Source organism: Rhipicephalus sanguineus, chromosome 7, assembly GCF_013339695.2.
Source record: "Rhipicephalus sanguineus isolate Rsan-2018 chromosome 7, BIME_Rsan_1.4, whole genome shotgun sequence".
Lineage (NCBI taxonomy): Eukaryota > Metazoa > Arthropoda > Arachnida > Ixodida > Ixodidae > Rhipicephalus > Rhipicephalus sanguineus.
The window spans coordinates 13,715,438-13,733,759 of NC_051182.1; the positions used below are offsets into that span (position 1 = coordinate 13,715,438).

An 18,322-nucleotide genomic window follows, 5' to 3' on the forward strand; every position below is an offset into this window, starting at 1 on the left:
CAGTGTCTAGTTTGTTTGCATTTAGCTGCTTTGTACTTCCTTACATTACTCATTTCGTATGGGACGTCCCCTGTAGCGTCTCTGCTGACCTCCCTCTGTATCACCCCACTCTTAGTATGCAGAATAAAAGAACTCTGAACCTTGCTTGCAGAAAATGGTGTCAAGTCTATTCGATTCAGAAGCACCCAGAGCAGGCCTAGCTGGGTGTCGTAGCGAGCGCAACTGCACAGGACGTGTTCCATTGTCTCTTCGGTTCCGTAGTATCCGCCCTTCCGATGCGAAATGAGTACTCAAAGGTTTGTGCGACCGCCTGTAGACGTGACGTGCACGCGATTCTGTCAACCTTTCTCACCCAGTGCAGAGTAGCAAACACACGACACAGGTTGAAAGCGCAAAAGACGAAGACAGAGAAGAGGCTTGACACACTCGTTATCGTCTTTTGCGCTTTCAACCTGTGTCATGCCAAACCAACAAGCCCAAACAGCTACCCTAGAGTAGCAAACGCCTGCTTAAAGGAGCACTGACATGAAATTTACGCATGTCAAGATTTTTGCGTCCACGAGTAGTTATCTACCCCGTAGTAACGATTCGCGACTGAAAATGCAACTGAGGGACGAATAGCTATCTGTTTTATTGATTTATATCACCGGTATCTAGCACAATTCAAAACAGCCTGCAAGCCCGCCATTTTTTAGCGCTGGCAGCGCTCCCTCGCGGTCAACTCCAGACCGCGCCCAGTTTACCACTTGTCCACAGAAAGGAGTGACGTGAGGATCAGCTGCTCAGCTAACGTTTCGTCTGCTAGGCGCGCACGTTCAGTCATGCGTCACCAGCTTCACCAGCGTCGCCGTCAAAAGTATCGACTGGTGTTGAAGACGACATTCTGGAACTTAGAATCAACGCGATACGCGACGTCGCGAATCATTTTCGCTTCGACCCTTTGCAAAACAGCGATTCAGAAATGGAAGCCGTTCCAAGCAGCAACGAGGAGGTCCCCGGGGACGCACGCTTGGGCCATACTCGCTGGTGTTTCAATTAGCAATATCAGAGAATTTTCGCGTGCACGGCATTCCGGTATACGCAAAGGGGTCTATGGAATATCGGCATAGCGAATGCCCACCAGCGGAGAAATAGAATACGATAGGTTTCTACAATAACAATTGTGTTCTTGCCAGGTTCTTCCTTGCGCCGCCAGATGGCCCCACCTATCCGGCCTCTCACGGTTACGGCTGCTGTAACCCGGTATTACGCCAGCGCAAGGAAGTCCACGGACGAACTAACATTCACTATTAACGCTAGATGCGTGTTACTTGTTAGCGATGTTATTTATCTATAGGCTACTCCACTTTGATAGCTTGTGGTCGTGTTGGCGTCTACCGTACGTGTAATGAAACACCCCGCAATTTCCGCTTTTCCCTCGACGAGCACGTCAGCACTACGCAGCGGTTCCCCGACATGCTGGCACGTAGTCTCTCCGATTGATCGCACGCGCGCTGTGGAGCACACGACAAATTAGTCGATGCGACACGATGAATCGCAAGCACGGATCGGGACAGCAAGGAGAGCCACTGGCTGGGAGTGAGAGCGTCGCCTGGCGTCGGCGCCACAATAAACACACTCAGATCGGCGACGTCACTGTTACTAGCGTATCGTCACTCAAGATGGTATTTGCGGAATGTATCACACCTTACACGTAGCACTAGTGTCGATGTCGCAGCGTGATCAATCTTCCGTTGAGCTTTCGTACGCTGTTTGCCCTCGAAATAAACTTCCACGCGACGGACGCCATTCAAATTTGGCCAAGAAGGCCTATGCATACCGAGCAATCGAATGAATGGCACATCTCGACTTTAAAAAAATTTGATGTCAGTGCTCCTTTAACATCCCTGCCTCTCCTGGCTTCCCTCCAAACCTTGAAGTGGAGCGCGCATACGTTTTATCCATCCGAGCGTCTCCACGCTCGGCAGCGACAAATCACTGAGGTGGCTCATCGTTGATCGAAGCCTGTGCTCGATAAATTTCAGCTCGCTGAATGATCGGTCTCCAATGCAATTTGTGACCATCAAACACAAAAAAGTTATAACAGCCACATGGGAATGAACCTTCAAGCTATTCACTGACTAGAAGTTTCAGCTTGTCTGCCAGCCAGATCACGAGGTTCGTTGCTTGCAGGCGCAGGGAAAAAGCAGTTCCTGTCGGTTAACAGCAAACCGCGAGAAGACTTCGGTGTAGGCACTTAATCATGATTTCCGCCAGAAGTCGCAATAAAGCGGCCTGGAAATACTTGAGGGCGCAAAGAATGGCAAAACACCTTGTAGAGACAGCTCTGTGGCATTACGCATTTACGCAACCTTCTTTATAACTTCAAGGAATTAATCTCTTACAAAAATCGCGCATGCTATTCTGATGAATGTCAACAAAAAGTCAATTCAAAGCAAAAAGTCTACAAGAAAACATCAGAATAATTATGAAGACACTTGTAAGGGATAAGAGCAGTTCATTTTTGAATAGCCTACAACGCTAAAGGGACAAGTTGAAAGAAGGTAACGACACACTTCGTTCTCGTCCCTTTAGCACTGTAAGCTGTTCACTAAGAACAGCTTGCTAAGTGTGGGTGCAAAAGAAAGCTATCTATCAAAGATCGGCATTTTCAATGTTGGTTGAGGCGAACGTGATTGTGACAGGGAAATGTGACCGCGTGTACTGAATCACTGGAGATAAGGTACCGTCAAGCAGTAGTGTTGTACTCCGCACAATTATCCTGTACACTAAGAGGTTTTTAGCTTCTCCGTATACTTATAACACTTATAACCTTACCGTGTTACCGGATCGCGTTTGCCATGTTACTGGAACACACGGTTTAGCAAACTTTTACCTCCCCTTACATAAACGTTTACGTACAGACGTAGACATACACGCTTACGTTTGCGCAAACCACTAAGTGATGACAACTTCATTTAAACTTTTTTAATTTAGATAATATTCAACCACCTTTTCGGCAAATTGTAACAGAGGTTCGTAGCGTGTACGTAATTCCGGTATATGTAAAAAGGTGTGCGGAATACCGGGTTAACTTACCGGACGATGGTATGGACATTTTGTGACGCTTCGTGCCACCACAATTTTAGACGTCTGTTTTCGCCTAGCGTTTTCTTTCTTCGGCGGGAAAGGGGGGTAGTTTAAAAGACAATTCATTTGGCATTAAAGGGGTGGTGCCGCCATGTCTGTGGCTTGCGCGTTCTTTGCTGTAAGCGTTTCCTATAGCTCCAGGAAGCATGATGCACACACCAAGATTTATGTATTCACACTTAATAATTTAATATCGCCTTTTGGTGTGGACAACTTTCGGTTTCGGTTTCTGGGCGCCGAGGTTGGGCAGTGACGCAGAAGAGTAGGAGGCTTGGTCACGTGACCACACAAGGCTGTGACGCACTTAGCCAGGAAGCGATCGAAACTCGCGAGTGATGTAGCAACCGATGCTTATCCGGTATTATAGTGAACTAGAATATATTCTAGTTCACTACAGCGGTACGTACGTTGCGGAGGTGGCGGAGGTCACTCACGTCACTACAGCAGATTTGGTGTGACGTCACTACAACTTTCGTTGCCTTTCCTATACAGCTACGTCAGAGTTGGCGCGCTTGCGATGGGTTTCGATCGGGAGAATGGACATTTAGGTACACTTTGGAAGTGAATTAAAATATATTCTAAACGTTTGCTGCGTCCGACCCTTCGTGTGGAGTGTCCTTGCATACAGAGGAAACCCACAACAGACTTGTTATAGCCTCGAGATTTGATGGCACCATCCCTCTAAGCGATTGCAAGGAATTTACAGCAGCAAAGAAGTAGAATGCAAAATGTTTCTGCAATGACAATTTTGAGGTTGCCTGGTTCATCTTGGCCCTGTGAGATGGCACCACTTATCAGAACTCTCAAGTTTCCGACCATGGTAACCCGGCTAGGCTAACAACCCTAACCTGGCTCAAACATACTTGAACTGGTATAGCGCATTACGGGGAAGAAGAAACGGCCGAGCAGACCGACACAAGAGGACAGAGCGCTAACTTCCAACTGAGCTTTATTGTCAAAATGCATCAAATAGTAGACTTGCGCAAGCACACAAAAAATTACACCATTTCCCGCTAAAGGGGACCACGAGGCGATGCGAAGCCGGAGCACTTGCACGATCGCATTCCGTTGGCGTTCTTTGGGCATGCTACCGACCTCGCGTCGTGGAACGCGAAGATAAACGCTACGCGCGTCTTGTCTTCGCTCTAGCCTGGCCGTTAATTCTCATAGGGCGAGCGGGGAACGCAGTCGGCAAGCGTACGAGAGGGGGGCAGCGTAGGAGAGGAGAGAGAGGGGGAGGGGACGCGCATGCGCTGGTGCTCATCGCGGCGTTGCGCAGGAGAGAATTTCGGCATGTCTAGCCAGAGTTTCAGAGGCAGAGTGGAAAGGGGGAGGGAAGAGAGGAAGAGTGGAAAGGGGGAGGGGAGAGTGGAGAGGGTATGCGCATGCGCAGTAAGGGTGGTCACGCCGCGCACACCACCACCACCACCGGATTGAACTCCGCCATAAGATACTTCGCATCTAAAACACCCTAACGCAACGCCAAGATTAGACACATCATCACACCGACACACGCCACAGATGCATAGGCGGTTTTCCTGATTAAGGAAGGCCACTTCATGTTCAGATAAAGCCAACGAAGGGGCGCTGATACATGAAATGCCAGCTCTTGTTATACAATGCGCTTCTATTATTCCACAATCGCGGCAGTGAATCCAATGTGACCCTGAATTGCTTTGTGAACATTATAATGGTGCTCTTTTAGCCTTTCATTAAGGCAGCACCCCGTTTGGCCGATATACCTCTTACCACATGAGAGTGGTATCGAGTAAACTCCCCCCCCCCCCCCTTCACATGGCATAAACCGAGTTTTGTGCTTGGTTGAGCAAACAGCGGCGCGTGATTTGAGGGGATTGACTGCTTTGCAAAGCCGCTGTTACTTATCCGGCGCCGAAAACACCACTTTACCGCTGACCTTCTCCCCTATCTTTTAGTCAGTGGGAAATGTCATGCACGTAGGGTAAAACTAATCAGGTAAACCAATTCCTTAATCAGGGAAACCGCCTATGAATCTGTGGCATGTGACGGTGCGATGGTGTGTCTAATCTTGGCATTGCGTTAGGGTGTTTCTGTAGACTTGCGGAAATCTACATATTTGTATGCATTTTGACAATAAAGCTCAGTTGGAAGTTAGCGCTCTGTCCTCTTGTGTCGGTCTGCTCGGCCATTTCTTCTTCCCCGTAATGCGCTACAACCAGCTCAAGTACGACGAACCAACTCGCTCAATCTCAACCGGCTCAAACAACGCTCGCCCTTCAGCTCGCCGTGCCGTGGCGGCTGGAGTCTGCGTAAAGCAGATTTCACGTGTAGCCCGAACAACGCTAATTAGTGAGATAAGGCCATAAACGTATCTGGCACGTAGTATACGGTTCGTGAAAGCAAGTCAACGTTCCGTCAAGGCGCGCGCACATGCAGATTCCATCCGCTATTCAAGTAACATGGGAACGTGAAACGTGTACGGACAGACACCTATTAGTTGCTGTACAACAAACTTGCTTTTTCATCTCTGGATGGTGAAAAAAAAAGCATAATTCTTTTTGCAAAAGTAAGTAGTCGTACTGTTCATCAGGAGTGCTGTTTCTTGGACTAGTTGGATACTGTATTCTTCAGAAGCACTTGATGAAGACACGGGCACAGCGAGGGTAACCACAAACGTTTGATTGCGCACCTCACTGGGCCCTTGTCTTCATCAAGAGCGTCCAAAAATCGAAAATACTCGCATTCAAAGGTGAAAAGTCGCACACGCCTACTTATTACGAGGAAAGGTGCCAGAGATGAGTGAGAAAGGACCCGCTCACCCCACGGCCAGTCCTGCTGCTGTCCCTTCAGCGTCCTCCTTCTGGGGGCTCTTGACAAAGTTGCGGCACGACGCCAGCTTGGACTCCAGGGTCTGCACAGTGGGGGAGGGGGCCAGAAGGGACGTGCCAATGGGAGGGGAGGGGGCACCCAGGCCGCTGTTGGTTTCTTTTGCTCCATCTCGCGCACTTGTGCCAGTTCCAGCTGGCGCAGTGTAACGAAGGAGGCGTGAAAATGGTCATCCCCCAGTTGTGCACTCACCAAGCAAGCCCCAAAGCACGCCAATTAACCAGAGCCAAAAGCAGATGTTCGAGCTATCGCCACTGCAGAAAACACTGTCACGCACTAAAGAGGGAATTTTATATCTGCTTCGGAATGTAGCTCGTAGAAAAAAATTGTGCGTAGGATGAACAGCCTGCACGGCATGTACTCTGTGTCACACCTACGTACAACGCCAGAGCAGTCCGAGTGTTACCAATCAAGTACCTACAGAACATTTATTTCAGTTGCAAAAGCAATTGAAACAAGAGTTACAGCTTTCGCCCTGTCATGCGAAAATTACCAATGTGAGCAGTTTTTGAGGGCATTGATTTGGAATAATGTGCTGTTTCAGAAATACTGCTCACACTTGATTGATGCCCACTGTTGATGCAGAGATCACAAGTCTCCACGGGGAACGGACGTGGCAGCAATCCAATGCTTCCTTGGTGTGTGCACAAGAATGGGAGACGTAATGAGGAGAAGCATGCAAATGCCGCCAAACAAGCCGCTGCTTCAAAATTCAGCATGAATAGCTAGCAAAAATAGACCTGTTAGCAATAATAAAAGCGCAAATGTGCTGATGCATTGACCAGTGAGAGCAAAACAAAGTGCTTCCATTTTAGCTGTGATAATGTAGGCGGCCCACAGTCCCCAGTGAAGCTCCTCAGCAGGGAATCGACCGCTTCGCGTTAAAACTGCACCATGCTGGTGCCATGCCTTTGTGGTTCTTGACGGCCCCAGAGAGAAATCTGGCGAACAGTTCTGAACAAACAATATGCGGTCCTCCACATCAAGACACTATCACCTAAGCAAGGGTAGATATTTGGCCTCGTTGGTGCGACATATTCATACTGTAAAGCGCAGAACTGAAATGACAAGGACGGGACAGGGAGTAACACACACACACAAGCGCTAACTTTCAACAATGATTTATTGGAAGTCTGATCAAACACATATACATGAAAACTTGTGATCACTCAGGCATGCGCAAATGTGGAGGCATCAAGGAATAATTTTTTTTCTGGATAATGACACTGATGGACGCACTCTTGCCCTAACTTATGTATTGCCTTAAATACATAATATAGCGGAACAAAAACAAGGACAGAGAAAGAAGCACACAGGACGACCGCTAGTGGATTGGCTTCTTGGAAGGGCGCATGCGCGACGCGTAGCTTGGCACGTGCAGCTTGATGCGAAGGCAGAATGGTGACGTTTCCATCAGTTTAGATGTTTTACACTTGACATGTCACGTGTCCAGAGTAAAATTTTCAGTTGAAGTCTAGCGGTCGTCCTGTGTGCTTCTTTCTCTGTCCTTGTTTTTGTTCCGCTATATTATGTATTTAAGTCAAGACCAACTAGCCCAAATTTCAGCTTTATGTATTGCACGATAAACCGCGTAGTTTCACCCCTGTGCATGCGTACAACCGAGCACTCATCAAAAACAGGCAAACAGCCGCACGTGCGGCAGTGCGCGGAAAGCAAACCATCGCCACCCTTCTTTACATTGTTTTGGTGCTCTTTAAGCCTGTCACTGAGACAACGCCCCGTTTGCCCTGCGTAGTATTTTCCACACGCCTTTGCATGGCACGTGGCGTGTTCTGTGCTTTTTGTCACAGCCGCGTGCTTTTCGTGCACTTGGGTTGCTGCGCCTGCACAGTTTTCCCAGCTTGTTTGGAGCCCTGAAAGCCACGCTAATTTTTGCCCGAGAGCCCACCTTCTTTATGTCATGGGAAATCTTGTGTAGGTAGGGCATCGTATAGTCAACTTCTTTCGGATATTCATAACGGTGGTGGCATTCTGATGGTAACCTGAAGGCTTTTGAGCAGGGATTCTGCGACTGACCCCAGGAGGTGGCCAGGGTGGCCTGCTGTGCAATGCGAGACTTTGTCAGTCAAAGCTGGGCCCCATTAAATGGCGACATGATTTGCTTAGCGCATTCTCGAGGCAGTGTCTCACGACACTCCTCTTAACTAATTTCGAGTGGGAGGAAGAAAACGGCAGCAAATGTTTGTTTCCCCTTGGATCGTACGCCCAGCACGTATGCATGTCGTGGAAACAAACTCGTACATCTAAGACCTTCAAGGAAACAATCCTCCCCCGGGACCTCATGAGTCAGCACCAGAGGCTGTAGGTATAGTCATTGACAAGCAGCGCCGTAACTAAAGGGGGGTTGAGGGGGTTTGACACCCCCCGAAATTTTCTTCATGCTTTAACTTTTCGCGTGATACTAAAATACTTGCACGCCTTCACAGCGATGACCAGTTGCCAAAGTTAGCCGTTCTACACACAAACGCCCCCCGAAAAACATTCCTAGGTACGGCCCTGTTGACAAGTGTTAAAGGGACTGTCTACCGTCCTTCATCGCTTTTCTGTTTTGTACCTGTAATGAGTAAAGAGGCACGGGGCGCGTGCCGGACGGCGGAATGCGTCGATGGTGTGCGGGGAATGGAAAAGTACCCGATGGTGTGCACTCCGGCCACGCGACCCGAGCTGAGGTGAGGGACCCCCGGAAAACAAGCAGGCATTGTTCGGTGGAGTTGGAGAAGAGCAAGGTGGTGCAAGCCAACGTCGCATCCGCGACTAGAACTGCAGGGCCCAGTTCTGGAGGCAGCGTTGCGAGAGGTTCGGGAGGTGGCCGTCGACCTTGGTGTCTACCGAGCGAGGCTTCCCGGGCTTGCGGCAGCCTCATCGCAGCAGTTCTCGTTGCTCCTGCGGCACTACCCCAACTCGACAAGAAGATGGCGACCCACCGACAATCACAGTCGGTAGTTGGATCCCGTGGCACTGAGGAGAGGCCGACAGTTAGGCCCAATATAAACACGTTGGTTAGGCCTAACTGGGAAAGACCGGTGTTCTCGACGGAGAACGAAGCATCGGCAATGAAGATGATCAGCGAGGCGTCTGATCAACGACGATGGCCGTGAGACGTCGACAGGAGCTTCGACGACGGGAAAGGGCGTCGACATTGGCATTGAATCGAGGCGACGAACACACACGAAGTAAGAACTCATTGTAGCACTTGCGCGAAAACAAACGTTCGATTCGGATAGCGAGACTGAGACGCCATGGTGGCCAGACTTTCGGGCCAGTAGAGCAGAGCTTATTTAGAAGTGTTGGTTGCGTTCTTTTGTACAGCTTTGCATTTTTGCATGTTACTTCTGGTTGTAAATTTTAGTGGGTTATGTTTTGTTTGCCGTGGTGTGTGATACAAAGTTTGTTTGCCGTGACGCCACGGTCTCCCGCCTCTCTCTCTCCTCCAATTCCATTCCGCATTGCAAGCGCTCCCGAGATACGTGACATAAATAAGTGGCCAGCCTGTGCCAGGATTTTTCCAGCGTTTGGCCCAGTCCACGTATCGTCGGGGGTTGCAAGGATGGATTGGAGAAGTCGGCCGTGGCCAAAAGAAGACTTAGGAATGAATAAGGAGGAGTGCCAGCGAGTGTCTGTCGTCTTCTCCTCTTGTGTACGCGTCCGTAAGCTGGTTTTTTCGTTTCTTCAAAGGAGAAGACGACGAAATTTGTTGAGAACGCTCAGAAAGAGCGCGAACCGAGTACGAGAGCGAGAAGAAGCGTGCGCGTGGGGCGCGGGAGCAGCATGAGTGCGAGCAGATTCTCGAGCTCAAGTTGAAGTTAGCAGAAATTAATGTCGCTCCGCGCAACGACGCTAGTCGCGCGAGTACCCTGACGACGGCGTTGGCCAACTCGTCTACTCCCAGGCCTAGACAGATTTGCCAAAGAAAGCTCATGGCGCCCTTCGATGAACGAAGAGACGACCTCGATGGCTATTGCATCGTTTCGAAAGGATTGCGATCGACAGGGCTGGGAGAAGAGGCGAGTGGGCCAATGCTCTGAGTCTGTGTCTCGTGGAGATGCATTTAAACGCGTTCGGCCGCATGCCAGCACAAGAATCTCTAGACTATGATCTGGTAAAGAAAACTTTATTAAAGAGGTTCAGGCTGACAGCCGAAGGTTTTCGGGAAAGGTTCCGGACTTGTAGACCTGAGAACTCAGACTGGCAAATAGTTTGTCTGCCGACTTTCTAACTATTTCGATCGCTGGATGGAATTGTCAGAAACAGAAAAAAAAACGTATGATGGTGCCCGCGATAATATAGTTGGCGAGCAGTTTCTCAACCGTTGCAGCAGTAAGCTGGCTGTATTCTTGAAGGAAAGAAAAGTGGACACGGTGGAGGAAATGGCAAGGCAGGCGGACCAGTTTATGGAAGCTCAAGGGCTAAGGAATTTAGGAAAAGAAAACAGTGACAACCCTATGGCAGCAGAGGGTGAGGGTAAGAGTCGAGCCCCCCTAGATAAACCAAGAGCACAAAAACAGTGTTTCTTGTGTAACCGGCTTGAACTATAGCGATCGATTGTCGCACAACGAATAGTTGCAGCGAAAAGCCTGCCACTATGCCAGAAAAGAGGACATAGAGCTGAGGATAGTAAGGCGAGTCAGCTGAAGAGATTGCCTGTGTAATGAGTACCAGAGAAGGACAAAACGAAAAAGACATACCGGTAGTCGAAGGAGAAGTACAAGGGCGTAAGGCGACAGTGTTGAGGGATACAGGTATTAATATGGTATTAGTAAGAAGTTTAGTGGCACCCAAGACATGACCGGACAGGTGAAGCCGGTGAATTTCGTAGATAGGACCATCAAATATATGCCTGAAGCAAGCATACAAATATCTACACCCTTTATACAGGGCTGGTGACAGCGAGGTGTGTGGAGGACCCCATTTATGATTTGATTGTGGGAAATGTGCCGGATTGAGAAAGGCGGATGACCCTGATACATTGTGGGAGAAGGGCTGAGAAAGGCTTAGATCAGAGAAAGGACTCTGTGCCTGCAGAAGGGAGAAAGCAAATGCTGAAGAGCAGCAGCGGTACAAACCAGAGCAGCGAGTAAGAGGCTAACACTCTGAAACCACTGCATGTCACAGCCATTAACGGGTTAGGTATAACGGTGGATAAATTCAAAGAGTTGCAGGAGAAGGACCCATCTATTAGAGAACGTGAGAAGAGATTAGGCGAGACCATAAGAAGAAAAGTAGAACGGTAGCACAGTTCGTGAAACAGAACGGGCTGGTTTATCGCAAATGTGTGTTTAGTTCGGGCCGTGAAGTACAGCAGTTGTTGGTGCCGGAGGAATTGAAGAGTACGGTGTTAAAACCAGGGCATGATAGTATAAGGGCCGGTCACCAGGGAATGAAAAATACTTTGGAAAAGATCTAGGAAGAATTCTTTTGGATAGGAGTGCGGAGCGATGTGAGAAAATATGTCAAATAATGCGACGTATGCCGAAGAACAGTGCTGGAGTTGCTCATTGGTGGCCCAACTTTTAGCAAAACCCTTTACTGATAAATATAAGAACTGCGCACAATCTTTTCTCGGCACTTTTATAAGCAGGCATGTCAAAGGGTACCAATGTGTAGGCAACCAATTACCCGTTTTTTTTTATTGGCGAGTAAGTTTGTGCGAAAGCGTTCACTTATTGCTTTGTATTCTAAGTATCATTTTTGTGTTCTCAAAACCATTCACTACGAGGTTCAAGAGAATTAGAGCGCAGCTCTTAGGCATCCGTTCCTGCGTTGAGCGGCATCGCCATTGGCGTCGGCGGCGTAACCGATAGCGCGAACGAGGACGAAAGAGAGCGAACGCGGAGTCTGTCGATATCACGATATACTGGCCTCTAACCTCGCTTTCTTCCTCTGTCGCTGGTGCGCATGCAGGGCTGGCACGTGCACTGCGGCTGGCTTCGCTTGTCGTAACGGGGCTGTGGGCGTTTCACTTGGTTCGCGACAGCTGCAATGCACAGAGCATATTCGCAACTTCCAGGTACCGTGGCGCCGCCGAGTGGTGGCCGCCGGAAGCTCTGTTGAGATTATTGAAATGTTGGACCCGCTTGAGTCAGCGAATGTTGCCACTTGTTTTGTCTCGTTTAGGGTCGTTTTTCGACGGTGTGCACGGTCTCGATACGTGACACTTTCGGTTCCTCAATGTGAACGGAAAATAAAAGAAAAAGGCAAGTGATTTTACTGCGGGCCTCGGTGCTCACAGCGGGAGGCAAAGCGCCTCCCCTTCAGATTAGCGCCTCGAAAAGCCGTGAGTCGTTAAGCGGGTTAAACTTCGCAAGCAAATAACCAAGGCCCATGAATGTACGCAGAATCCCATTTTGTGTCCGAATATATATCTACTACCTCATATCACCTTTCTCGCGCTTTGTTCCTCCGCTCGACACAGTCGCTGTGCAGACAGTACCAGAACTGATAAGGAATGCGTTCCGCCTGTAGAATATAATGAAAAATCCGCTTTCAAAGCGTCCATCGCACCATTCCACGTCTGAAGTGGCTGTGAAGTGCCTCCGTGACCTTCACATCTCCAGCTCTTTTTGTTCGGTATTACTTGCTGACGGCGCTGTTTTTTCGTCCCTGTCCCGTGCGATGTTACTTATTGCACTTCTCATAAACACTGAAAGCGTAGAATGATAACAGGAACGTCACATCTTAAACGTGAAAATTGCGTCTTGCGCTGATTTCATTCGCTGCTTGTCGACCTATTGTGGCATTGCGCTGTTTATTTTTTCTCTTTTTTACCAAGAAAGCGCAATAAAATCGTATTTCCGATAATCGCACATGCCTCAAGTGGTTCTTGTGCTTCGGTCTCGAAGGGCAACACATCTTTTTTTTTCGTTTACTTACATTACTTCGTGCTTTGAAGGGAGCATGAGCTAGCTACGTGGCAGAATGCAATGCAAGCAGAAATGAGATAAAGCATGTCTCCGAGAATGTCTCTGATATTACTGAGACATCTTTGCTGAGTCTCCTACTACCATATCGTGCTAACAACACAGCGGGGGTTGCAACGCGCGATTAAGCGCCGGAAGCAACGCGACTAGTGTTTTAGTTCATTTACAATTGTGTGCATATTTATCTTCCTAATGAGGTTCCAATCACGTACCCGACATTCCTTTACTTATTATAATATGTCACCGCAACCCTGCTTTCACTCAAACATAAATCGGAGTGCAGCCGAAGCGCAAAGAACTGAACTTTTCTCCAAACATGTACGTTTCTAAATCGTCTGCAGCGGGCCGATAATCTCAACGACCGCCATGTTGGATGTACAGTCGCGCCACCTATAGGCCGTGAAAGTTGCGAATTGTGTCCGTAGCACTCGAGCGCTGGCAGTTTCTGTGGCACTAACGAATATTACATTGCTACAACTGTGGATAGTCCTTCAAACACAGCTGGCGTTGCCCGAACACGAGGATGCGCTCAGCGAATTAGGCAGTATCGTAATCGCCGGTTAATTTTTTAATTTGTCATTGCTTAAGTCGTCGCTTCAGTTGTTCATAAGCACAACATATTCTGCACGTAAACGTCCGTTTGAGGGGCATTTTTCCATTGAATGTTTGACTTGTCACTGGCCCATGTGCCGAAATTTAAATGGCTGAAATGAAAAAGAAGCGGGCATAAACAGCCTCCCGTGAAAGAGCTGCCAGACAGGACGACCCGGGGACCTAAGCAAGCTCTTGAAAATACCCTGGGCCGGCGCCCCCCCCCCCCCATGAATGAGGCAGCCCGGGGGGGGGGGCAAGGCCCCCAGCCCCCCTGTACTCTCCGCCTATGGGTTCAGTGTTGTGTTTTATGACGTGTTCGCGAAAGTGCGTGGTGGTGATGTGAACATAAGAGAAGAGGATGTGAAGGTAAGACATGGTGCAAGTAGATGTGAACATAAGAGGATGCACGTCATAAGTTAAGACACCATCAGAAGAGCAGAGGGCCGTAACCCTGAGGAGGACAGAAGCAGTTTTTTGAGAGAAAACTCTTAAAAAGGGGGCCCAATGTGATGAGTAAAGGGGCACGGGGCGCGCGCCGGACGGCGGAATGCGTCGATGGTGTGCGGGGTATGGAAAGAGTACACGATGGTGTGCACTCCCGCCACGTCTATGCAAGCGTTGGCGGGAGAAAGGCGCGTGCACGCGACACGAGCTGAGGTGAGGGACCCACGGAGAACACGCAGACATTGTTCGGTGGAGTTGGAGAAGAGCAAGGTGGTGCAAGCCAGCGTCGCATCCGCGACTGGAACTGCATGGCCCAGTTCTGGAGGCAGAGTTGCGAAGGTTCGGGAGGTAGCCGTTGACCTTGGTGTCTACCGAGCGAGGCTTCCCGGGCTAGCGGGGTCCACTAGGTGGCGGCGTGGCTTGCGGACGTGTCTGCTTCAGCTCCGCCAACCGACGTTGATCTACTAGGTCCAATGTGTGCGTTCCCTCCAAATTTCTACTGGAAAACTCCTGGAAGTTACAAGGAGCAGCTGGATACCGCATTTATCACGGTAGGTCCACTGAAACCTCTTTTGTGGGTCCTTTCTCCGACACCGAGGGTTAAGCCTGTTTAGGCTTAGCACGACACCGGCTCCGCCAAAGGGCGGAAAGGCGGGTAGGTGCGGGGGCCGCTCGTTCGGCCGACTCCAAAGACGGCCATGCCTCACGAGGCAATGGTAGAAGGTGAGCAAATCTCCAAAGAAGAAGCCGAGTCCAACGGCTGGATTACCGCTCACAGAAAACGGAACGCGGATAAAACCCGCCTCGAGAACGGAGACGCGCACGGCAGGGCACAGTGGAGCCCGCGTTGGCGCCAGAAACGCCGGCCAGCTGAGAAAGGTTGCCGCAGCCCTCCAGGCTACCGCGCCTGCCCAAATCACACTTTCGAGTGGTCGTCCGCCCGGGGGGAGGGTTGGACGTGCGCAAATGCAGTCAGCTTAAAGTCACGCAAGCCATTTTAATGGCTGCCAGGCTGCCCCCCGCGGCAGCCGAGGAGGAGTATCGTGTGTGCGAATGCCATGCAGAACATCTTCGTTATAAGCACACCCCTCCGAATCGAACGCCAATGCATACTCCACAGTGCAGGAGATAATCTTGGCGGATAAAAGGCACCCTATCACGGCTACATTACACCTCCGGGAAATACCTGTAGATGTGTGGTCAGAGGCATCGATGCCGATCTGCCTGAAGCTGCGTTGCAAAGTCTTTTTGTCACACCGAAAAACCCGATGGTGCTCGGAGTCAGGCGCATAAAAGAGTCGACCACCGTGATTGTACTGTTCAACGGCATGAAAGTGCCAAACTATGTCCGCTGCGGGCCCCAACATGGTACGCTGCACGCTGTACAAGAGGCAAATAGCAACTTGCCGCAACTGCGGCCCGAGTCGGCCACAGGCAAGACGTGTGCCCCAGACCGACCGAAAAAGCTTGTGACCTGTGCGGAACTTTGATTACCACAAACGGACATGAATGCGTGCAACCGAAGTGCGCGCTCTGCGGAGACGCTCACCTCACCGGCGACCGAACCTGCAGAAACAGGTATCAAGTCCCCTACGTCGTAAGACGACGCCGTAGAAGACGGAAAAGCGGCAAGAAGAAGAACGCAACGAGCAACGCAGCCAACGCTGGAGGTCTGGGAATCCCCGCTTCCACCGAAACGCCAACTGCGGAGGCTTCCAGGAACGCCACCCCGGAAACGCTCTAGATCGAGATCCAAGAGCAGATCCCGGGTTCGGATCAACTCGCAGCCTACCTGGGCGGACAAGGCAGCCAAAACAGGTGAGACCCGTGCCCCCGCGCAACAACAGCCACTGCCACAGCAAACGCTAGACAAAATACAATCACTGGAGCGTGAAAACGCGTCTCTTCGAAAAGAATTATCTGAAATTAAATCACTACTGCAAGAAATGCAGCAGAGAGAACGCGCGTCTGGTGGCCAAGCTACCGCCGCCGCTGCGTCTCTTAACAGAGGCGCTAAACGCAGGGCGGGCCCCGAACCCATGGACGACGACGACGCTCACGTGTCAGACATCTCAGAACTGCTTGACAAGCTAAGAACGGACATAATTTCCGAAATTAGCCCCATCAAGCTCCAACTGGCTGAGCACACCACGAGGCTCCAAATTTTAGAATCCGACAGGCAGCGCGCGCTGCTTGGTACGCCCCCACCGCGTCAGTAAAATGGCCAACGCACGTAATCTAGTCCTCTGGCAATGATGATGATGATATGTGGTGTTTATTGGCGCAAGGGCCAAGAGATGGCCAAAGAGCGCCAGTTCATGGACAAAGGATGAGAACAATGGTTGCGCTAAGTAGCTGTATAAGGGCTTTAAAATTCCTCGCGCTAAAGGCGGGTAAAACATATATATATATACATTAAAATCATGAGAGTGACGTGAAATATGTGTAGTGGAATGAATGACAAGTGGTCGCAAGAATAAAACTGAAGATATGACATCAGCACGAATGCCTCGTCAATGCCCTTGAGCCCAAGGGCCGCGAGGCAAGTGCTATCTTTAATGTATTCCCCGCAGCAGCGACCTCCGCTTAGAGGCCGTGCTACGGTTCACCTTGATATATGACATGAAAACTCTGTACATCGTTTAAAAAAGCAGACAGTGACTGATATGTAAAAAGCGGGTCCCTACCGATGAACATTGAAGGATGAAGTGGAAATTGCTGTCGGTAGGGTAATGAAAAGTGTTTTTTTCTTATAGCATCGAGTTCCTTGCACTGGATGAGGACGTGAAGGACAGTGAGTGGCTGCCCACATCTATCACACAAAGGTGGTTCGCCACCGGACAGAAGGTGTGTGTGTGTACTGTATGTGTGACCGATCCTAAGTCTGCAGAGTGTAACTTCTGTGTGGCGTGATTTTGATATTGGCGGCCAATTACCTAGATGCGGTTTGACAACGTGTAGCTTATTTCGTGTATGCATATCCCATGTGGTCTGCCAAAAGGCTCTGAGCTTTCTTTTCAGGAAGTGTTTTAAGTCTAGTGGGGGAATACCTAAGGATCTATTGTGACTGTTTTCGTGGGCGGATGCTGCTAGCTGGTCCGCCAACACGTTGCCTTGAATCTCGCGGTGCCCTGGCACCCAGCACACTACGACATGTTGTTCGAGTGCGTAGATCGTGCTTAAGCGAGAATACAGCGAGACAAAGACGGGGTTTCTGTGTCTTTTCAGAGTTTTTAAAGCTTTTACCACGCTTAGAGAATCTGTGTAAATCACTGCCTTTTGTAGTTTTAATTGTTGAATGTGTTTAACGGCCGCAAGTATCGCGTAAGCTTCTGCCGTGAAGATACTTGATTCAGGGTGTAGAATACCGGAATCCGTAAAGGATGGCCCAACGGCTGCGTAAGACACAGAAGTATTGGACTTTGAGGCGTCTGTAAAGAATTCTGCACAAGTGTATTTGTGTTGTAGTTCAAGGAAGTATGTACGGATATGTGCAATAGGCGCGTGTTTCGTTACTTCCATGAAAGAAAGATCGCAGTCGATAAGCTGCCACCGCCACGGCGGTAGTTGTGCAGCGGGAGCCAATAGACAGTGTTCGGAAAGTGGCACACCCGTTTCCTCAGCTAAGCCCCTCACACGAAGTGAGTAGGGCTGTCGCACCGAAGGACGGTGGTCGAAAAGGGCAGAACTAGATATATCATTAATTGTGGGGTGTGAGGGGTGTTCGTTGTCTGCGTTCACTTTGAGATAGTATAGAAACGACATGTAAGATCGCTGCAGGTGGAGCGCCCACTCGTTCGATTCGACGTAGAGGCTTTCCACGGGGCTGGTGCGAAAAGCACCCGTAGAAATACGAATGCCCGAGTGGTGGACAGGGTCAAGCATCTTCAACGCGCTTGGTGTCGCAGACTGATAAATTATCGCCCCATAATCTAGACGCGTGCGTATGAGGCTTTTATAGAGATTCAACAGGCACTTCTTGTCACTACCCCACGTAGTGCGTGACAATACCTTTAGAATGTTCATGGTTTTTATGCACTTGTTCTTTATATACTTTATGTGTGGTATGAAGGTAAGTTTCGCGTCTAGAATTACGCCGAGGAATTTATACTCCGTTTTCACAGGTAGCCGCTGACCATGCAGATCAATGTCTGGATCGGGATGTAGGCCTCTCTTTCTTGAGAATAATACGCAAGTACTTTTTTGCGGGTTAAGGCTGAACCCGTTCTCGTCTGCCCATTTGGTTACCTTGTTTAAACCAAGTTGCACCTGCCGCTCGCACATTGAAAGGTTGCAAGATTTATAACCGATCTGCACGTCGTCGACATATGTGCAATAAAACATATTCCGTG

General features: G+C 49.6%; 1 protein-coding gene across 1 annotated transcript in view; it reads right to left on the bottom strand.

Annotated features, from left to right (window-relative positions):
* Nucleotides 1-18,322, bottom strand: part of LOC119400589 (nuclear distribution protein nudE-like 1) — a 233,689-nt gene that overhangs the window by 4,145 nt on the left and 211,222 nt on the right. Inside the window, exon 7 of the mRNA XM_037667651.2 lies at nt 5,928-6,019. Coding sequence (XP_037523579.1) covers nt 5,928-6,019 — 92 coding nt within the window. The remainder of the gene's footprint in view (nt 1-5,927; nt 6,020-18,322) is intronic.